This window comes from Squalius cephalus (genome assembly GCF_949319135.1).
Source record: "Squalius cephalus genome assembly, chromosome: 3".
Classification (NCBI taxonomy): domain Eukaryota; kingdom Metazoa; phylum Chordata; class Actinopteri; order Cypriniformes; family Leuciscidae; genus Squalius; species Squalius cephalus.
In genome coordinates, this window is record NC_137124.1 from 52,943,545 (window position 1) to 52,967,459 (window position 23,915).

Genomic DNA, 23,915 nt, shown 5'->3' on the forward strand with positions numbered 1-23,915 from the left:
GGATTTGTAGAGATTTTTAGACAATCTGTAGACTAGTGTGGATCTGGATTCTGGATTTGCTGACAATTTTTTTAATATGGCCCTTTTTTGGAGACAAAAGAGTGTGTATGAAATGTATTGCATTAAAAACAAAATACCCCAAAAGAACCAAATGGCATCAGCAAACAAATGATGCCAGAGTTTTTCTCAGAACTTAACGCCATTTTTGATTGATCTGAACTGATTTAGTGGTCATTTTTAGTGGATGTAAAGTCAGTTCTCCTCAAGTTCACACAGAGTAACCACATGTGTAGTTGTAGTTGTAACAATGTAGTTACATTGTTAAAAGCGCTATATAAATGAAGATGACTTGACTTGACTAGTTCATCACATTAACTATCAGCTTGATCCACTCGCTAGGCTTTGAGGACCTGAAATAACTTTGGTTCTGACCCCACAACAAACACATTGTGTTTGGCCTGATGTTTTTAATAAATAATCAAATACAGTAAATGGCAAATAACCACAACTTCAAAAGGACTTTAGATACTGTTTATCAAATGTCTATTTACTACTATATGAATCAGCAGGTTAGGGTATAACCTGAATGCTGAAGATGAATTTACACATACAGTGTGTGTGCTTGTGCAATCTTTTTTTAATAGCTTGCGCCTATTTTTTTGTCCCTAGATATTCCTAGATGTTCATAAGCATTGATTTAAAAGGAACTGAGGTCACTTTACTGGCCCTATTACTTTAATAATCCAATAAATGACCAACAGGTTTGAATGTTCATAGTTTTCTGATGTTGGTTGTCACATGGCATTGGTAAAAAAAAAATTGTTATTTTTTATTTTTTTTTATTTTATTCAACTATGCTCTGATTCAGAGAAAATGAAAGGTAAAAATGTATGTCGATTCAATCAAAAAATCAAAAAACTATTTGCATCTGTTTCAGTGTTGGCATAGTTACTGTGTTAGGGCACTATGTACAGTAAATGCATTAAGGCCCAGTAAAACGATCAAGGAAGCACTTTCACAGACCTGTTTTTAAGGATCAATAACTGTTTTTGTCTTTTGAATTCACTCCCTTGTCTTTGTGCAACTAAATTTAAATAGGACTGTGTGTGTTGCTGGGAATAGGCTGACTTGATTTGATCTGATTTGTCCACAAACCTGAGGTACAACATTGTCCATTGTGCTATTGGCGTCTTTGCTCTAGCGCATCATCAGAGTCTTGTCACAGACACCCAGCTCAATGTAAACACAGCGGGCCCTCATGTCCCTTTACTGTATAAGGCTGTTGAATTCCTCTATGTGGAGAATACATTACACCAAACACGAGTTGGACTGCATGGGGAATCCATTAAGGTGATGTATGAGTTGGGTCGCCTGTCTGTAGGGTCAACGGTGAGGGACTGCAGTTGCAGCTCGGAATGCAGAAGACCGTTTCGAGAAATGCTTCCATGACAGAAATGAGAATTGAAGCTCAAAAAATATAATGACCGTTGTGGATTATCATATACTAGTACTGTGTCATTTACATCTACACTCCTGGGCAAAAACAAATTGGGCAAAGCCAAAATTGGCAAAATAGTTTGTGTTTTATTAATGGTCTTAACCATTTTAACCCATTTAAGCCCATCGGCAACTATAGTTGCCGCAGTGTATAGTTGTCATTTTCCTTTTGTAAGTATTTTTCTAGATGTTATCCTTGTTCTATGTCTCAATGACTTGCAAGCAAACAACCAAATAAAGGATTTCAAGAAAAAAAATAGGCATTCATTTGCTTCCTGTCACATGAGGCTGTCAACTTCCTACCCCTACTTCCAGGAAGCATGGCGAAGGCAGACCCTCCCAAAGAAAGGTCATTTTCATGTTACTAATAAGTATTTTTTATTGACACACACACACATACACACATATATATATATATATATATATACATATACATATACATATATATATATATATATATATATATATATATATATATATATATATATATATATATATATATATATATATACATAATCATGAAGGTCTCTAGAATCATCCAAACGAAACAAATCTTACAAGAGATCTATAGTTTTTTGTATACTTAGTCAAATGTCCAAATGGCAACTATAGTTTCCGGTGGGCAAATGCCTTGTAAGTACATATCTCAGAGACCCCAGGCATCAAAATGTAATTTTGTAACAAAATATATATATTTTTTTTTTTTTTTAACAAATGTAATTTTACTCCGTTTATTAATGTTTTTACTCCACATTTGGACATTTTTACTTCATCAAATTTATATTAAAAAAATATTTTTTTAAATAGGTTTTTATAAAAATAAAAAAATTAAAATTCACCTTATAAAATGCCCACATTTCCAAATTTCATTCATGGGGATAACATGGATAATTTGACATGATTTAGTGTAAGATTTTTTTTTTTGCCCATATTTTGGAAAATGCCGTTTTAAAAGTAAAAAAATTATAATAATAATAATCACTTTAACCAGTAGATGGCTGCAGAGCTCTAAACGTACTAAAAATTTAAAAGTAAAAGACATCTTTTCACAAGTTCTTCCAGTTAGATTCACATCTACAAATTATGAAATCACAATTATAACAATAGAAGTTACTTTTTGTCAAAGTTTAGCAGTTTTTGTATAAACTGCAGTTTTTCAATAATGTTACATTATGATTAGAATCAAACCTGATCAGGATGTTACAAAGAGAAAAGTTGGAGTCTTTAGAGTTCATCATTTATTTCAAACATCCGTTTTCCATATGATTCTATTGTTTCTGATTTTGAGGATGAATTTTGTCCATTGACAAAATTCATTTGATTCTAATCATAATATAACATTATTGAAAAACAGATTTTTTTTCCAGTACAAAAAATGCCTAAACTTTGACAAAAAAGTAACTTTTATTGTTATAATTGTGATTTCATAATATGTAGATATGAATACAACTGGAAAACCTTGTGAAAAGATGTATTTCAGTTAGTCAAATAGTAAATAGTGGAGCTCTGCAGCCATCTACTGGTTAAAGTGATAATTTGTTACTTTTAAAACTGCATTTTCCAAAAGATGGGCAAAAATCTTTCACTAAACCATGTCAAATTATCCATGTTATCCCCATGAATGAAAGTTAGAAATGTGGGTCAAAAAGACCCTGAACAGCACACGGGTAAAAAAAAGTGGATTTGTTGTTTGTTGTGTTTTCATATTCAAGAGATTATAAGATAGATGCAGCTTTTTTGGGTTCGCATCAAATGTTCTTCAACTTTTATACATAATAAATTTGTTTATGAATACAGATTGATCTGTTGAAAGCAGTTATTTTGAGATAGATGCCAAATGTTCTCCTCCTATTCATATTTGACATTGAGGGGGTGCATACAACATATTTGCTCACCGGCAAATACGATTTTCAAGGAAAAAAAAAAAAAAAACCTGGGGAAAATAAATGCAGAACATGTTCACATAGGACACTATTAACACAACTATATGCATAAAACCATTCAGAAAAATTTGGGCACAAATGGGTCACAAATCACTGGTCAGGAAATTAGTAGGGCTGCCCCCTAAAAGTCAACTATCCGTTAGTCAAATAAAAGAGGCTTAGTCGACCAAAATTGTATTAGTCGGTTAGTCGCAGAAAACTGTGATAACAGTATGTCGGGCTGGAAATCCAAGCGTTCGCCTATCATCCATCAGCCTTAAATATCGATTATCATTTGAAACATGCAATAGTAGCAACTTTACTTGGCCGCTCGCTCTAATGTTAACCCAGACAAATGTGTGTTATTTTTAGGTGCATATCCAAGTGTTACAACCTAAAATATGTTTTTGTACTAGAGTAATACATCTTTCAAAACTGTAAGGGTCTACTTTTATTTGTGTAAATTTACAATAACAAGAAAACGTTGTGCCTTTTGTAGAATAAAGAAAACACGCAGGATGTGCTATCTGCTGTCTCTGTCTCCCTGGCATCACAAAAACGAAACGAAACTTAGCGTATAGTTAGGGGTGTAACGATTCGTTTTAACAACGATTCGTATCGCGATTCGTGGTTGTCAATACGATTCAAGGACGATATTGGTTCATTTAGAATGATACGATCCGAAACGATTCAGTGACTTGAAATCGATTCAGTGACTTTTTAGCCAAAAATTCTTGTAAGGGAATCAGGTATCAATTAATTATGGATATAAACAAACAAGTAAACAACAATTAATGTCAAATGCATTCACATTTTATTTGAATAAAGTAGGGCTGCACGATTATGACAAAAATCATAATTGTCGATTATTCCCTTGAAATTGTAATTGCGATTTATTAATTACGATTATCACAACATTGAATGATGTTTTGAATAGTTTGGCCATGGGACCCACATTTCCCTATGGTCATCAAGCCGCGACCCGCCTTTATAGAAATTATATAGGCCTATTATAATACATTTGTTTACAGAAAAATTGTTGACACACAAGTTCTGTCCCCCTTTACTTAACATACAAAAAAAATTGTAAGAATATGACAAATATAAACAGTAGGCACTGCGAGGTTAAGCTATTAAATAGCAGTCCCAAACTAGTTTTTGTTAATACAATCTTGGTATGAGCCACCACAGTCATATAAAAATATACAAAATAACCAGTAAGTGGCATTTTTGTTATGGAAACAAACAACAATTAGGCTACCATGGTGATACACAATACTTAGAAGAACTGGTAAAGAAACATGGAAACTGCTCCTGATAAATAGCAACACACATGACGTACCGATAACGTAATTTATTGGTATTTTACTTTTATTTCGTAACTTACTAATTTACGGCGTTGCATTCTCGTATTTCTTTTGCGCTTTAGTGAGGTGATACAGCGCGCACCGGCGCATTTGTGCGTGCAATTAAACAGTCCCTCCAGTTTTTCGCGATTCCGCGATCGCTGAATACAACGCAAAATCAACAAATTGTCGCATTTTTTTGCGATCCTGCATAATTCCTAATTTAACCGCAAAATAATCACAAAAATGAAAAAGACCTCACAAAACATTAAATTATAATCACCCAATTGAAATATCTCTAGTTTAATTAAAGTTTCAATGCATTTTTACGTGGATACAGATGTTGCGGGAAAAGGGGAAACTCCTTTTCCTCGATTTACTGAAGCCTGTAATGTAAAACGCATTTGAACCACAATCGCCGTCCCCGTGCAACAGGGCCACACCGGGCGGCACGTCACCATGGTTACAGATGGCAAAGAGATGCATTTTTCCTTCCTTTCCAAGTACAGGGATGCAAACAGCGCGCTTTTCGGCGCCTCCCGCTTTTTTTCACGTCAGTTTGGGTGACAAATTCATCTGAAGCCTATTTCATAGCTTAATGTGAGGGACAGAAGTCTATTTACATCATTAAAGTTTACGAAAACTCGTTTTCCCTCCTCTGCGGCTGTCAATCATTCTCCATTCAGTATTCAAACAGCGCGCGCGCTTCGTCCGGTGCGCTCGACATTTCTTCGCTTTGTGCCGTGAACTTTTAAATGCGCACTTGTGCAGCGCAGCGCTGCACACTGTGACTCCATGTTGCTTTGAGCACATCATTCTGCGCCCGCGATGCGCATACGCGCTTTGTGCGCTCTGTTTTGAAGCGTTTCATATTTTCATGGTTTTGCGCACTGAAAGATTATTAAAAGCCTATATTTTTGTATACCTAGCCTGCACAATACATTTAAAATAAGCATAATTTAATTGTATGTTTTTTCTGTGTAGTGTAGTGTAGGCTATATAAATATACACACTTCTGAATTCTTGACATTCATATATAAATATAAAATTGTGAAATGTATGATTGCCTGATTGAATTTCAGTATATTTTCCTGCTTTTTTGTCCTTCGCCAATCACATGCCTGATTACTACACCTGCTGTTAATATTTACATAGGTCAGGTAAAAAAAAATTGCCCATAGGTTGTTTCAAAAGTTTTTCATTTGATGAGAATTTGATTAGACCAAAATAAACAAGTTTTATGCATTTTGTTTGTGATTTGTGTCATGTATGACTATTGTGCATCTGACATAATACTATTATTGTAAATGTGATGTCCTAATTATAAAATATAAAAATCGCAAATTTTTTCACAAATTTCTGGAAATTACCACCACAAAATCAGTCATTTTGATCGCAAAAATCACACAAAAAAATCGCGAAATCCTGGAGGGACTGATTAAAGAGTGCACGCTACGAGCACAGTATAACGATGACAGGACATGAAATTTAGTTTTTCTGAGGTGAGAGACTTTATTTCGTTACAAGTTATGAAAATAATGATAGAATAATGACATGGACATATAGCCTGACAACAACATCTGACTGCAGATACTGAATCTGGACAACACGTTTTTTTTTTTCTAATTTAAAACGTAACGACGTTGCATGCTTGTAGTTTATTTTGTGCTTTTATATATAGTGAAGCGATATAGGCCTATAGCGCGCTCCTATGGCAAGCCGTTTTAGCTTAAATTGTACCCAGCGTTACTCGTCGTAATTGCATTTTTACTAGTAAGAGTTCAATTAGAGAGCTCTCTAATTCAATTATTACTAGTAAAAATTACAATTACAGAGCTCTCTAATTCAATTCTTACTAGTAACAATTCCAATTAGAGAGCTCTACAAATTAACTTTTACTAGTCATATGTCTCCATTGACTTCCATTCATTTTTAATTACGGAGCTCTACAATTGAATTGTTACTAGTAAGAATGCAATTGCAGAGCTCTTTAATTTAATTCTTACTAGTAACAATTTAAATAGAGAGCTCTCTAATCCAATTATTACTAGTAACAATTCCAATTGGAGAGCTCTCTAATTCAGTTGTTACTAGTAAGAAGGCAATTGCAGAGCTCTTTAATTCAATTACAGAGCTCTGCAATTATACATATCTTTAATTCTTTTTTTTACTAGTAAAAATTCAATTAGAGAGCTCTGTAATGGTAATTATTACTAGTAACAATTCAATTGTAGAGCTCTGTAATTAAAAATGAATGGAAGTCAATGGAGACATATGACTAGTAAAAATTAATTTGTAGAGCTCTCTAATTGGAATTCTTACTAGTAATAATTAGTAATAACAGTAACAATAATAGTAATGATAGAGAAAAATAAATAAAATTAAATGACTAAATAAAATTAACTTGATAAGAATTCATACAAATTATACCTTTATATCCACACATACATAAAGATAAACTATATGTGCATGTATAATATACATATGTGCAATAATTGTACTTACACATACATACATGTATACACAAGCATATATACATTCATACATCTATGACCACGCATATTCACACACTCCTACCATGTGCTTACATACTTGCAACAACCCACTCACATCTACGTTCATACATATGGCCGCGTAAAAAAAAAAAAACTAAATAAGTAAAAGATAATATGATTGGAAAGAAACACTGTAAATGAGACTTCACTTATATCGCAAAGGATAATACTCGTTCCCTGTGACATTAACATTAACAAGACCTAAAACGGAAGGCAAAGTAATCTTTATTAACCCAATTGTCGGATGTACTATAGTTCCATGTTAAAATAACAGACCATATTATAAGACTAGTCGAAGCAAAACGCTAGTTTATTAATAAATAATTAAAATGTCTCCTTGCTCCTTGAGCTTGTTTCCCCGACACATTCATAATCATTACTTTTTCCGGTGCTTTGCAGCAAGCTTTATGCATACGCTTGAGCACGGCATAGGCTATATATGACCAGGCTATATATGACCGGGCCAAAACATGAGCCTGATGGATTTGTTCTCAAGCCGCCACTTGGTTGTCTATGCAGTTTTGGCAGGAGCATTGTCTTGTTGAAAAATTACATCTGATCATTCCTCTTTAGACAACAACTTTTCAGTTGTGGGAAACAAGCCATTTTGCAATATTCTCCTGTACTCCAAAGACTTTTCACAATGAAGTAGCTCACCAATAGCAGCAGCTAAAAAGGCTCCCCACTCAATGACACTCTTCCTCCATGCTTCACTGTGCTAGAGATGCATTTATTATTATATTTCTCAGCAGATTTTCGAAGACACTGCTCTGGAGCATCAACATGCAACTTGTTTTATTGTGATTCATCACTCCACACAAATCTGCTGAGCCAGTCTGAATCAAACTTCCCATATTCTGCCAAAAAACAAAAAACTGTCTTTAATGTTTTTCTGAGTTTATTCACTAGCATATTCGCTAACCACTACATATACGTAAATGCAAAAATATTTGCTTATCCTTATGAAAAAGTACACTTTGGCATACTTTTAAAAAGGGTAATTGTGGAAAAATATGCTTTAAAAGAATACACTTAAAGGTATAGTTCACCCAAAAATGAAAATTCTGTCATCATTTACTCACCCTCAAGTTGTTCCAAACCGGTATGATTTCCTTTCTTCTGCTAAACACAAAAGAAGATATTTTAAAGAAGGTTGGTAATTAAACAGTTGCTGGTCCCCATTGACTTCCATAGTATTTTTGTTCCTACTATGGAAGTCAGTGGGGTCCATCAGGCGTTTGGTTACCGACTTTCTTCAAAATATCTTCTTTTGTGTTCAGCAGAAGAAAGAGTCATACCGGTTTGGAACAACTTGAGGGAGAGTAAATGACAGCATTTTCATTTTTGTGTGAACTATCCCTTTAAGTGAGAACTGAATGTAATTGGACACTTAATTGCAACTAAATGAAAATGTGTGTGTGTGTAAACAAATGTAATATTAAATGACACACTGTTAAAATTAGAATAAAACATGTGCTTCAGTATGTTGGTCAACACATCCAAATAAGTGTACCAAATAAGTTCTTGTTAAAGAACAACAAAAGATTATTAAAACATGATGTTTCTAATGTACTTTAACGTTTAGATTGACATTTCATAAGTGCACTTTTTAAAAATCTACTTTAGTGTGTTTAGAAACTTTCATGGAAGTGTACTGTCTTTAAGTCTTTTTATATCATCTGCAAGTTTAGTCTTTCAAAACTACTTTCAAGGTTTGAAGGCAAAACACAAGTGCGCATTCAATTAAGCGCACGTTTTCCACGAGGGTATATGTTTGGAATATTTAAATCATAAATCTTTAAAGTAATCTGGCTATAGGTGATTTTGGAAAAATGAAAAGGAAATATATCAGTGAGTAATTGGTACTGATGGCAGTGTTTTGGCTAGAATGTGTGTCATGGCACCAGTCCTTTTTGAGATGGCATGTGTGTGTGCTTGTGTGAGCAGGTGCGTGCGGGAGGATGAATTCAAAGAGGTGCGGAAGCTAGTTCTCACACACGCCGGTAGCTGGCGAATACTCTTCATTCTCAGCAAGTCTATCACTCAAGCTGTGTGTGAGGCATGTCTGCAGCTCCTCAAAAGCTGCCTGGATTTGAATTGAAGGCAGATTGATCGTTTCAGAGGGTTGCGTAGCAGCTGCTAATTGGTAATGAGGAACATTTGCAGTTGCTTGCTTGGGTCTGGTCTGAATTAGACAGATCCGCCCTAAACAGATACAGGCTAAAAATAAAGCTGAACTGAGACATTTTCGTAAAGCCTGTAGATTGCATACATTAAAGCTCTTCCTAATACCCTAAAATACACATTGTAATCTCTTATATTACATAGAATATACAGATTATATCTTGTCATGAATTATTGATTATAACTAGATAATACATCTTTTGAAGTAATTGGTGGTGGTTGCCTGTGCAAATATCACCTTCATGTTGGAAATCATAATTTCGATTATTTATGAAGGTAATTTCACGTCACATATTATTTTTAATATTAATGTCAATAAAACAAACAATTAAAAAAAAAACATTTATAAGTCATGATTAATACTGAAGTTTAAGGGTTTGTTTAAATCCTTAACCTTAAGTATGAGTATTAGTATACATTTGCTTTAAAAAAATAATAATTTAAAACAAAATAAATAACCTTAAATAAGTATTGAATTTAACTTAAATTAAAATGTATAATTATGTTTTTAAATATAACAGAACAGATTATAAATACGTTTTAATGCATTAATTAGTTCAAAATGCATCATATTAACAGGCTTCATAGAAATTGGTACTATTTTTTTGTAATTATATCTAAAGAGAACTTGTGATCTTCCCCTTGTGAAAAAATAAGTGCTTAAATGTAGTTAATTCTAGTGCATTTCAAATATTAAAAGTATAAATTTTACAAAACTACTTGCAGTTATAATATTAATGAAATATTACTTAGTCCCCCTGTGGTGAAAATCAAGCTTTTAATGTTGTTTATATGTCTATGTAATGTTTTCAATATTCTTTAAGACAAACTATGTGCAGATTCATAAGTCAGTATTTTCATAGCGGCGCTATGCAGTTTTGGCAATTTCTCTATAGAGCTCCCCCTAAAGCTTCAGAATAGATATTTGACAACGCTGTCGTAAAAACTCGTTGCCGACTCCCGCCGGCCCAAAGTTGCAAGGGTGGTTTTTCCGCTCACAGGCGCTAGAGGGAAGCGAGACGGCCACCATTCAACCCGAAAAAAGTCATATAACCATTCCAATGACTGGTGAATTGGAATGTCTCCAATGAATCAACTGAAGCTGTTCAGTTAAGGTAGATTAAGCTAAAAAAAACAACAAAAAAAACATAGTTCCTCTTTAAAACTGCACCTAATCAAAGACAGTCTCAAAATCGCTGGTGTTTCTGACATCACAAACTACCTTGTAACCAATCGGGTCAATGTGTGATCGTCAACGAGTGGAGCTCTGAGCTGGTGTGAGTGAGTGGAGGCAGAGCTTATTTGCATATTCATAGAACCGCGTAGAAATTAAATTAGAGTATGTAGAATTAATTATGAAATTACATGTAAAGAGACCTATTTTAGTGAGTCAAAATGTAATACATTTTTAATTGCAATTAACATGCAATGTGTCCAGAAACATTATACGTAAGTTTGAAATGAATGTATATTCTTTTAAAGTGTATTATTTTCATAAAAAGGACTCTTTTTAAAAGTGAGTACTTTTTTTTATGCTGAATCTACAGTAGTGCATGCAAATCTAATGAAGCTGCTTCATTGACCTTTCAAAGCACCTAGTAATGCTTGATAGTAAAATGCCACACGTCTCCTTAGATTTAAAACATGAAGAAATTAATTTGAGTTCATGAATTATTATCATGCTATTCATAAGGTCATATCAAACGTGTCGTGTAGCTGTGAAGCAGCAGTACGAACCGTGCACTGCAGTGACAGTGTGCACACATTGTAGCATAATCTGTATGGAAAATCTGTTCTCTTCGCATTCACCCACATTTTTCTCTCTTGTCACAACAACCCAGAGCTCCTTTCAGAACAACACGCCTCTTTGCGGAAACGGCGTTCCTATTTGAGAGCGCCAGGGACAGAGAGGGGTCTAAATCTTCTGCGAGTCACTCGTGGAAAAAAGCTTTTGGTTTTGGAGTGCTCTTCCTGAAATAGGCCTGCCTGAACCAGGAATGACCAATGGGCATCAACTTTTCTTTCATATACAAAACAAGCCGTTTCATCTGTCATCTAAATGGCTTGCCTCTACCTAGAGCTGCTATAATGAACCGCAGATTCCACTGGAATGTTAATGAAAGTATTTTACACATAAAAAGATCATCACTTGGTGCAAATTTGTTTTTCACAGTAGCAGATCATGGGTCAGAAATGAGGCTTTGATGGATAGATGATTGATAATCGCTCCTTAGGCCTTCTTTAGTGTGGGAGGTAATCTAATATCTCCACCTACTATTTATACAATTAATTATTTGTTGACATCACAAACAATTAACATACAGGTTTAATTAATGCTAAATATTAAATATGGTTGAAATCACCAAAATCATCAACTTACTATAAACTTACAATTAAGTATCATCAATCAACCACGTACAATAAACACTAGATATGTTAAAGTCCCCCAGTCTATCATTTTATCCCTTAAAACTCACCTTTGATCACCAAAATTACATATTTAAACATTCTTTACTTGAAAAAATTCTTAATGCCTTAAAAAAGCTTGACTGTAACTCTACACCCTTGCCTCATTCGTTTCTATGAATATATGCAAATTAGCCCCGCCTCCACTCACTCACACCAGCTCAGAGATCCACTCGTTGACGATTTCAAAGCGTGTTTTTGAGACTGTCTTTGGTTCACTGCAGTTTTAAGAAGAAAATACTCAGCAGTGGTGTTGACTTATGAATTTTACACATGGTTTGTCTTAAAGCATATTAAAAACACCAGACATTTAAAATAAACAACATTTAAAAGCTTGATTTTTACCACAGGGGCACTTTAATCACACCCACCGACAAACTGCATTAAACTTTTAGGACATAATTCTACACCAAACTCAACAATAGAGATTCCAACAATAAAAAAATCTAAACATTTAACAAACACGATTACATTGTCATTATCAACACATGTAATTTCCTCCATGTGTAAAATAAAATAGACTGCAAATTTACACACCCAAAACAAGACCATATACGAGACGAGATAGCGTGATGTAAACGACCTTGTTGAACTGCAGTTAAATAACATCTCACATCATTCATGTGGGTGAATCTCACAAAACCTGTTAAAGGAGAACTCGGCAAGTCTAGCGAACTCGAGTCACTTCTTCGCTGATTTTTCCTTTTGTTGTCGCATGTTTTCCCCACGAGCTCCCCCTACAGCTGTGTGTGTGTGTGTGGGGTGGGGGGGGGGGGGGGGGGGGGGGGGGGGCGTATATTTCACAACACGGTCGAAAAAAACTCACTTGCAGCGGCCTCCTCCCCCTCTCTACCGCTGCTCGTGTGCGTTTGTTTTGATCGGAGCAAGCCAACTGTATCGTGTGGAGCTATGTCTACCGAGGTGGGTAATCTGGTAATACATCATACATGCGTGTGTGTTTATGTCGAATTGCCGTAAAGCAATTTGTGTTTCGCGCTCGTTCTCGTTCTCGCTTCTCGCTTCTCACGAGACTTCCAATTTCTATCTTGCCGGGACGGTAGTCCCCAAGTTGCAAGGTTGGTTTTCCGCCTGGGAACGCTGGGGGGAGCGGGGAAAGTCACCAATATCACCAGAACAGGTTGTTTAACCATCCAAATGATTTCTAGACAGTTTTATTAAGTTAAAAAAGTTACCAAGTTCTCCTTTAAGAACATGACATGTCAACATGTCAAATTTTACCCGCAAATCAAATTTAACATAAATTGATATTTTGCTTAAATAAAAAAGCCTGTTTGTGGAAAATAGAAGAATTAGTTTACCCTAATTATTAATTATATTTTACTTGCCTTCATGTACAACAACATGTATCTGTCAAGCTCCAAAAAGGACAAAAATACGCACTATTTCCATATCTCTGCCAGGGTTGGTGGCTGTAGAAATCACACAGTGCAGAAGAATTCAACAAGAATAATCTTTAATAACATATACTCAGGAACACTTTATTAATAAATGAAATAAACACTAGTGATGTTATCCCTGATACAGAGGCTTCGAAGCTTGTGTCGAGAACGTCAGGAACTTCTCCCCAGAGCTCCGTATTGAGGCTTGCGTTGTTTCAGTGAAATGACGTCACCGGTGACCTTGGAAGCCTCGGTTGAGTGCAGTGCTTCGAGAAGGGGTTCACTTTGGGTGGAACGATGTGTTTTTTTACATCTCCTGTTACACAAGCACTTCCACTTCTCTCTCTCCAGTCCACCTAAATCACTTTCACCTTCTTTTATCATTTCCGTACGAGAAAAACAAAAGCACTGCCCAGTTACAAAATAATGAAACAACACTGAACATAAATTCTTCAAATAACAATTTTTTGTCGCTGGTTCCTTTCGAAGCTGAAAAAGGCTTCAAAGCTTCATGAAGCTTCATCTCGTCACCACTAATAAACACGCAGGAGTAATCACAGGAAAACACAACCACTACACATAAACGCAAACAAGACCGAACCCAGAACTGAGGACGCTCAAGGCTTAAAGGCACAATATGTAAGTTTTGCCACTAAAGGTCGCTTATTCAAAACAATGGCGTAGGTTGATGACTCTGTGAATGAGCGTGGAATCATGGGAGTTGTCGTCTTGACTCTTCACCTCCACAGCCAATGGAAAGGTGTCCGGTGGACTCAGGCAGAAATCATGTATTCATGTAAATCATGTAAATCGAAAGTATCCACGCCAAGGACGCCCTTGAGAGTGAATGCTAATGAGAGAGACCTGCGCGAAACACCGGTCTCTGAGCTTTTATTATGCTTGTGCTGCAGTCGCCCGCTTCCGCTCTTTTCGTTGCGTATGTGGGGTAACGCAGCTCTGTTTTACATGGTTAAAACAATCATACTAAATACATTTGAGTGTGTTGAAAGTTGATCACGTTACTCTGTGCGTTCGCTAGGTGGCTGGTATGAGAGACTTGTTGCTGTAATCTAGATCGATATTAGAAAATCATATTAATAAAAACTGGATGACTTGCTAAATGACATGCAATTTATTTTATAAAAAGAAAGCTGTCTCTGATTATGCTTATGATTTTGTTACGTGACAAAATAGTGTTGTCTCTGAGGCATGGTTAAAAAAATCAAGAAAACAAGTGATTCAAACAATAAGACTAGCCGTGTTGCGCTGTATAGCAATGATTCGTTTCTGTTGATAAATGTATATCCAAACAGTTGCTCCCCTGTCTAATAAAACACATACTGTATTAAAGCGTCTTTGGTGTTTCCATGATTTCTACGGAAATCAAGGGTAGCGTGGATATGACGTCAATGACAGACGACACAAACACGGTCTATAACACTGGTTAAAATAGCTGATTTCTCTGGATTTAAACATTGTTGGAAATGTTTGTGATAATGTAAGTACACAGCTCAACAAAATGTGTAACTTTGTGCTAGTGGTTTTTGGATATTTTAATGTAAAAATCTTACATATTGTGCCTTTAAACACATGGGGAGTGTAATCAAGGATAACATGGAACAGGTGTGGGAACTGATTAACAAGCAGGGAAACTCACTAGAGAACAGAACAGGCAAACAGGAACAACACAGTGAAAATTAGTGTGGGACCGTTTACACAACACAGTTTGTAAATGAAAACTTTGAGTTTTGGCTGTTTATTTACACGACATTTGCATTTTGGGGGCCTGAAAACACAAAATTTTGTTACGCGTTTGAAGTTTTTAACAAATGATACCGTTATCATCTCTGTGTAAGCTACAAACGTGAATTTGTGAAAACAATGACGTCATGCGTATGCTTCTATAGGCACATAGTGTTTCTTTACAAAGTCACATCGCCAACTACTGGCCTGGCAGCATAATACAACGATTTTAATCGTTTAATCGAGTGGGGATCATTTTGACAACATTGTACAAAAGAAAAACGTTTCCAATTTTAATACATTTGTTGTCATGTAAATGTAATCTAAAACTAAACATTTTTCATTACGTTCTTTAAATGGCGACTTTTGGTTTTGTGCATCACTAATCACAATTTTTTTTATATAATTACAGAAAAGTATGTAGTGGTGCACTTTTATGGTGCTTTAAAGGAGGTTTTTATTTTTTTTGGTTCTTGCTGGTGCTTGACAACCTGTTTACTATTAATTATTGTATGCATAACATTTCTTCAAAAGTGTATATTTTTTTCATTAGACAAAAAACGAAGATAACAAATGGGTTTATGAGTAAATTAGTAAATTATGACAATTTTCATATTTTGAATTACCTTTTTTGTTTATATTTTCAGTTTTTAATTTCAGTTTTAGTAATTATATTAAGTGCTTTCCTATGCTTTTGTTGAGAATTTCTTTTTAGCTTTAAATTAGACATTCTAGTACTCTTTCAGCTTTTTTCAGACATTTTCATTTGTAACAATTAAAAGAGTTCTCAATGCCATAATACAATAAAAGCTCATTCCCATTACAGATTATTTATGTTTTAAACTATAAACTGTTAATACATTGCTGCAATATTTGTTGTACTGCCTTTCATGTATGCAGCTTTAAACAATAATAGTAAAAGAACTATATACCTTATGCGCCAGAGAAACAACCGCGCAGCCATCTTTAGAATTTTGTCTTTGAAATTCCGTTTTTCTATGGCATCGCTGTCGAAGAGTAATTGGCTGGTGAAGTGGACTTACTCGTTTTAGAGTTAACGAAAGTTATCATGAGCATTGTAGTGTTTGAAGTGGATGTCATAACAAATGCCAATTGACCGGGAAGTCTTTAAAATGATCACCTCGTTTGAAAAGGCACAATATGTACGATTTTTACCGCAGCTTTGAAAAGAGGCGGGGCTACATAAGGTCTATAACAACCTTATTTTTTTATGTAATGTTACCTGTGTTACCTAGAGCTGTTTTCATGGATGAGTCCCAGTCTTTTGATGTGGCTTTGTAAAATAAGTACCTCGGGCTGTGAGTCATCAGGACTGACCTTATGAACTCCACCTTTATTTCTACCATCTGAACACCTGCCTTTTGAAAATGTCAAGGTGTTTCCCATCAGTTTTAACCTCTCTCTCTCTCTGCGTTTCTTTATATTGCCTTCAGTCTGTCTGTTGCTTTGCTTCACGCTGCTTTTCACACCTCAGTCCCTTTGTCTTTCTGTCCAGATCTCTTTTCACTTGCTTTCTTGCACCTTCACCTTTATCTTCCTTCCCCATATCTCCGTCCCATTCACTTTCTCTCAGGCAAGAGCAGGCTGTCTCTGTAGTCTCTCTTATCTTTAACCTCGCCGTCCCTCCCTTTCTCCATTTCTTCCACTTTTTAAAAAAAAAATCCTTCGCCCTCAATACCGTGACACTCAAGAGATGCCTCACCCAGAGCGTCTCTGAAGTGTTGTAGCATTATAACTGGCAACACGACAGTTCCATAATCGCCTGTCAATGCTGATTCCTTCTCTTTTTTCACCTCTCCTGCCCCTCCTCCTCATCGCTCTCTCTCTCTCTTGTGCTTTCGCTCCGAGGCCACGCTGGCACCGCCTTCCCAGAAACGGTCGTGGAGGTTGAAACAGCCACAGATGGTGCTGAGACACACAAGCAGCCACTCTACTACAAATGTGTGTGTGTGTGACAGAAAGAGTGTGAACGGCTAAAGAGAGGAGACCGCTTAGAAGGGAGCGCTCAGCACCTCTGGGACACACGAGCGCTCCAGAGGAAATATTTATGACCCAACGGCAGTAAGTGACCCCCCTCGCGCTGCTCCGTATGAGCCGACTCTCACAGACGCACGAGCTGAGCAGGTTCAGGCAGGAGCGCAGCCACGGGGAGGAAGTTTTCCTCTGTCTACAAACCTTTTGAGGATTAAACAGCGGGAAGAGAGAGAAACCTCAGCATGAGCAGCTGCAGGAAAAGATGCAAGAGGGAGATTCTGAAGTTTGCTCAGTACCTCTTCAGACTTATTACTGGCACACTCAATGCAGGTAAAATTGGCAATTTCCTCCTCCTCCAAAGTTTTTTATCTTGTAAAAAGCAGGTGTGTTCTTTGTTGGATTTGCAATAGCGTATAAAATACTTTGGTGCAATCTAGCATTATATACAGTATTGATGTAGAAGTTGAGGCAGTGCAGCTCAAACAACCTGCAGGCATCTCTTAACCGGGTTTTGACCTTTGATAATCTCTATCTATCTTCTCCTTCCTAATCACCTTAATCATGTCAATTAATCCCAGTCTACTGGCAATTAGGAAGAGGCAAACAAATTTTCCCCATCATTTGGCAAATATAAATTGATGTGTCAGCTGTTTCAAGGAGAGATGTGCTCTTCTTCGTGGATTGCAGCAAATTTAGTCATGTTGTCCTTGAGTATCCTGCTGTAGTTTTCCCAGTGTGTCTTCAAATAATGTCAAATTGTGTGGAGATAATTTGGGCCGTGAGCCATATTTCTGAAATGAATAGGCTTGTTGCAGGAAATCAGCAATGCATCAAAACAAATGCATGTAGTGAGTATGCTGACCTTGTTAAACGGTTTAATTGGTCAAGATATGTTTTTGCATTCTTTCATTATTTATTTATTTATTTATTTATTTATATATATATATATATATATATATATATATATATATATATATATATATATATAGTGACATTTTTTTTTTAATTTGAAATATTTTGAAGAAATAACCTGAAGGACTCATTATTACAAAATGTTTGTTAAAGAGAGAATTAATGATCTAATAGTTTTTCTCTTTGCACTCGTTATGTTAATTTACCACCTCAGATGAGGAAGTTTTGTTCTAGCTAATCCAAGCAAGAAGTCATGGGATTTATCTGATTTGACAAGTTTATTTATTTACTCTTTCCCTTTCTTTATTTCACGTTTATTGATTATCGTGTATCTGTGTTTGTGAGGAATATCTCTGCGGCATGTGAACGTGTGTCTGAATGTGTGGGTGCGTTTGACAACAAAGACCACGGATGGCAAAGCTTGGCATGCATTGCTTTGCTGGTCTTATTTTTTATGAATATGATGCATTAGAATGTGTTGTGTACATAATTTGTGGCCCTTTTGAAAGATAAAGAGACCTGCAGTGAAGACTTGACTACTTCTGGTGGACTGGTTTAAGTAGATTTCTGTAGGCGGGACTGATGTAGTGTTTGATCATAATTACTGACACCGAAAGAAAAACTTTCCCTCATTAAATCTTGTTGATTAGGGTCATGTGTTGATAAGAAGGCATGTCTTCTGTGTTTGTGACAGGCTGTCCTTTTTTAAGTTATTACTTACTTTTTTTGAGCATACATTATATAAGTCAAGCAGTTCATTTAGATCAATAATCTGAAAAATCTGTGTGTTCCTCTAAAATGATATATGCTATTCTCTTTGCATTCTCTTTTCAATGATGTGGACTATTTCCTATAAAGATATAGGCTATTTACTAAGCAGAAATACTTAAAGGGATAGTTCACCCTAAAATGAAAATTAAGTCATCATTTACTCACCCTGGTGTTGTTCTAATGCCGTATTGCCTTCTTTCCTTTTCGGACCACAAAAGGAGAATTTTTTTTTTTTTTTTTTTTATGTCCCGCTTACACTTGTCCATATAATGGCAGTGAATAGCGACCAGCATCACACTTTTTAATTTCCATATCATACGATGTCAATATTTATCACGATATTATTTTATCTACCATTAATGGGGAAGGAAATGGTCTCAACATATACAGTACTGTGCAAACATCTTAGGCACGCTAGTATTTCCGCCCCAAAGAAATGGTTTTAATCCAGTTATATAGTTTGCTGTAGTGTTTCAGTTGGAAATATCAGTTTTATATTTCCAAACATTAATTTTGCCTTTAATTGTAATAATCCAGTAAAATTTCTGTATGCACAAGGAGTCTGACAACAGCCGGTATGATCCACACGGAGATCTGATCTCACCATTATTGAGTCCGTCTGAGATTACATGAAGAAGCAGAATAAACTGAGACAGACTTAATCCAGAAGAACTGCGGGAACGTCTCCAAGGCGCTTGAAGAAACCTTCCTGCATTTGTGATTTTATAGGGATCTTGATATGATATTGTTTTTCACCAAGCCCAAAAGCAAACCAAAATTGAATGTATTATTTACATCAATGTAACATCTTCCTTGGCCATTGGTCTTTGGCACGGATATGTGAAGATAACGCCAAGTGGAATACAATCCATTAACTTTCTTCTCTGAGGTGAATATATCCGTTGTGTTTGTCGTAACAAGAAGTCATCCTATTCTAATTTTTTTCAACTGTCATTCTGACTGTAATCAGACAAACAGAGTTCCGGTCCAGAGATATTTAACTTGGTGAAGAAAGTACAAGGACACTTTTTGGGGATTTATTATATTTCATGTTGATTATGTTGATTTCTCACAAAGAACTATGGCCAAGGTCAGGATTTTTGTTCAATTTTGGTTTGTTTTTGTTAACCCTATCATATACCCTCAGAACTCTTAGAATATATGTCACATCACATGGGATCATTCTGATACTTTTGCAGATTTTTTAAAAAGCTTGATGTGAGTGTGAGCAGGACTTTTTGATTATTATTATTCTCCTTTTGTGGTCTAAAAAAAAGAAAGAATGGCATACAGCATTAGAAAAACACAAGGGTGAGTAAATGGTGACTCAAAAAAAGACATTAAGCTTTCAGAGCAAATATCTTGAATTAAGTTAATGCTTCTTTCTCCTTTGGCAAATCATTTTTCATGTTTTAAGAATAAAGCTCAATAAATTTGTTTATGCTCATATAAAAAAAATATATATATATGATCAGTTTACTCAGAAATTCATTCTGCCAGTATTTTTGCTCATTCAATCTCACATCTGTTCCATCATTATGAACAGTATTATATCATATTTGTCTGGTGTTGCACACTCTTCCACTGCGTAAATAGCTATAGATATACTGCTCTCTTTATTAATGCTTAACATTTGCCAAATAGTGATTTAATTGGATTAAGGGTCAAAAGCATGAAAAATTAATTAATCCAGATGTCAGCTGTTTTGTGATAATTACCAGGATATATCAAACGTGCTGGAAAGGATGTGTTCTTGGAACGAGCCCAATGTCAGATATTATGCTGAGTCACAGAAAATGACTTTTAATATTGATCGTCTGACAGACTGACAGCTTTTCTGACTCTTAAGTTGCTGGAAACCGTCTTTCTGCCTTCACTTGAAATCCTTGTTACGGTGCTGTATTGATTCGGCTGACACAGTAAGACAATCTGTCCAAACATGGTTGTAGAACAGTGTTCTTGTTTACTTTAGTCTTTCTTTTCTCTCTTTACACTTAAAATAATAAATAATAAAAAAGTTTAAAAATACAGATTTTGAACAGGTTTTAATTGAGAAGTTATTATGTCACAGGAAATTTGAATATGACCATTAGCAAAGGAAATTATTTTGGTTGAATGCCAAAAACTGATTATCTTGTACTTTTCTAAGGAGCCATTTATAATTTCAATATATTCATGCTTGTATTTCAACCACCCTTGTGAAGGCAAACACTATATCTCTTATCTTAGAAAGCAATGCAAAGACACTGAATGTCAATATCTGTTGCTCAAGTGATCAGGATTGATCGATGACCTGAAAGAATCAGTCCATTCTCAAGTCTGACCTGAGCCTGATTCTAATTGGATCTGACGTAGAATACAGCAGAGGGACACTGGAAATCTGTGTCCTTGGAGATATCGTCTTATTCTGCAATTCTTAGTCAGTTATTGTGTATATTGTATTATTTATTATTGGGGTGGGGTGGGACAAAGGTCTTTCTTCTTTTTTATAATGACGTGCTATAAAACTCCTGATGTACTTACAAACTTCCCAATGCCTCGTTTTATGAGTACAGAACCTATTTGTTCTACTGTATAAGTTTAGTACCATTCTGGGCATTATTAGTGGGGTAATTCACAAGATATATCATAGGATCCATTAGCGCCTGCACTAAGCCATTCGGCTGATATCTTTAAATAAGCTCTAACTTTAATCATGTTCAACCAAAGGAAAAAAGGCTTCTGGGGTGGGGTGGGGTGTTTGGCTCGAGGTCATGGTGCAAAGGACCCTACGTTGATTTTACTCCGAACCATCCCTTTAATATGCGAAGTGAGCTATGTTATCTTTGTTTCTGAATGTGCATTCACCTTGCAAAGCAAAGATATCATCAGACAACTGTGTTTGACTAGTTGGGCTTTTATGTAGTTTCTAGTAATTCACATGTCTCAGTATTTGTGACTCAAAGATCCAGTGAACTGGAAAATGTATAGTTGCTATTTTTTTATTTTTTTATTTTTTAACCGTGTAGTGTCTTTAAAAATGTCTTCTCCTTTCTTTTATAGTCCATTGTCTTGATTAAAGATCATAAAGAAAATGAAATCCTTGTTTTATCTCACCAGCAGTATAACACCTCTTGCTATTTCATTATTGTAAATGACTTTGAACAACCTATTACATTTTGTATAGTAATGTTCAAATGTCCCACAGAAAGGACAGTGCGAGCTGCATATTTCTTCAGGCTTTTGGACCCTGAAGACTGTGAATTGAAAGGCTGATTTTCAAGCTACATGGAGCCAGAGGGCTGTGTCCATCTATTTGTCACATTGTGGCCTCGCTCTTACCGCCTAAACGCTCGAAATCTCTCTCTTGTGAACAAATGACATTTGCCTTTTTGTTTCCCCCCAGTTTATTGCTTTCTGCTGTCACACGCGTCCACCGCTGCAATATATCATCCATTTTTAGGGGAACCGGTTGAAATACTTGGCACAGGACCTGGAACAGCGTCTGCTTTTTGTCTTTGAGGAAAAAGAGACAAAAATGGCCTTCATATTTCTAATCTTGCCTTAGAGCATCTGGAGAACTTTCTCTTCTGCTTTATCACGTTTTATTTCTCACGCAAACCTCTCAGGTGCACATAGACATTTTTAGCATGCAGCAAAGTAGATGGTTATAGATTTCAAGTGATTTGATTAGGTTTGTCAATGCAATTTGCGGCGGTCTCACAAGGCCAAAATCCTTCAACTCGTTGACATTAAGCTCTCTCTTTGAGTATGAGAGAGGATCAGATGCTCTTACCGGTCATAATTCACAATTAAACAGTTTCTAGCTTCCATTTCTTTTTGTCTGTTTACTTGCAAAACTGTGCGTCTTCGCGTAAGGAAACGGTATCGTACTGCGTGAAGGCTGAGCCTGTAGTCATGTCAGTCTGGTGTGTTTATTTAGACAATCTCTGCGGCATGAGTCGTGTAGGTTTCGTCTCTTTGGTTTCTCGACAGCTATTACCAGGTCATGTTCCAGCTGTCCTCTGAGATGCCGTTCCAGGAGCCCACATAATCCTTGACCAAACACTGAATATTTAATCCAAGATGCCAGCTCATTGTGGCTTAATATGCCCTATCACTTCAGTTTGATCGACAGACTCGCAGCTGAGCTGCTACTAAACAGCCTTGTATGTGTTGTCAGGAATAGCTTAGCTTGGATAGTGGTGCAGTACTTACTAGTTATTAGTATAGATTTGTGATCTGAGCATGCATTTCCATAAAAAAAAAAGTGGGAAATAGTTCAGCCCAAATGATAATCCTCTCATTTACTCGCCCTCAAGCATGCGTCTCAGAACACTTGACTGTTTCTATAGCAGCCGGAGCTTCTAACGGCAGCTGCAGTGATGCGATAACTTTACCAATCGCCAGTTGGCTCTTTTATTTAGAAGGCGGGGCTTATTCCACCATATAGAAGGTATGTGCGTTACGTCACCGTCGGCCGTAGTGACTGCGGTTATGTCCTCTAAGTGACAAAAAGCCGCGAAAAACACACAGAACACATCTATAACGGGAAAGAGCTTTGTGATTGACTGTACAACTAGATTTGACAAGAAATCGGAGGTATATTTTTACAGACTGCCGAAAGCTACAGAACAGAGAAGCAAATGGATCGCTGCAATTCATAGAAACAGCTGGACTAAAGACAGCAAAATGTGGATTTGCAGTTATCATTTTGTGTCAATATGCTGAATTTAGGGGTAAAATCATATACCTATATATTGTATTGTTATATATTGTATTGACAACTCATCAGTTAAATATTTACCATCGTATATTCTGCATAATTGGACGTTTTTAAATGAACACTGACAAAAACGATACAAGTTTTGAGGCTGGACGATATATATAACATTGATATAAGTGATCACATGGATTTAGACCTACCTATATTGTATTTATATAAAGCGTTCACAGGCAAATTTGCTTTATGTATTTCCCTGGCGTCGAAATCAGGCACAAATGTTAGGAAACACGATTCCTGGCTGCATGCCAGAATCCATGGATCTCTGGATCTTTGGTAAGTTGTAAGGAACACTATATCGAGTCCAACCTTTAGTTACTGATAATCGTTTGTTTTACTCGTGTTTTCCCCTATTAAATCCA

At 36.0% G+C, this 23,915-nt stretch overlaps 1 protein-coding gene across 3 annotated transcripts in view; it reads left to right on the plus strand.

The window, feature by feature from the left end:
* kcnip4a (potassium voltage-gated channel interacting protein 4a) overlaps positions 1-23,915 on the plus strand; it is a 220,079-nt gene that overhangs the window by 59,470 nt on the left and 136,694 nt on the right. Inside the window, exon 1 of one of the 3 annotated variants that reach the window (XM_079865282.1) lies at positions 16,996-17,438. The exons of the other annotated variants lie outside the window; for them this stretch is intronic. Coding sequence (XP_079721408.1) covers positions 17,351-17,438 — 88 coding nt within the window. The 5' untranslated portion in view covers positions 16,996-17,350. Of the gene's footprint in view, positions 1-16,995; positions 17,439-23,915 lie in introns of those variants that run through there. 3 annotated transcript variants of the gene reach the window in all.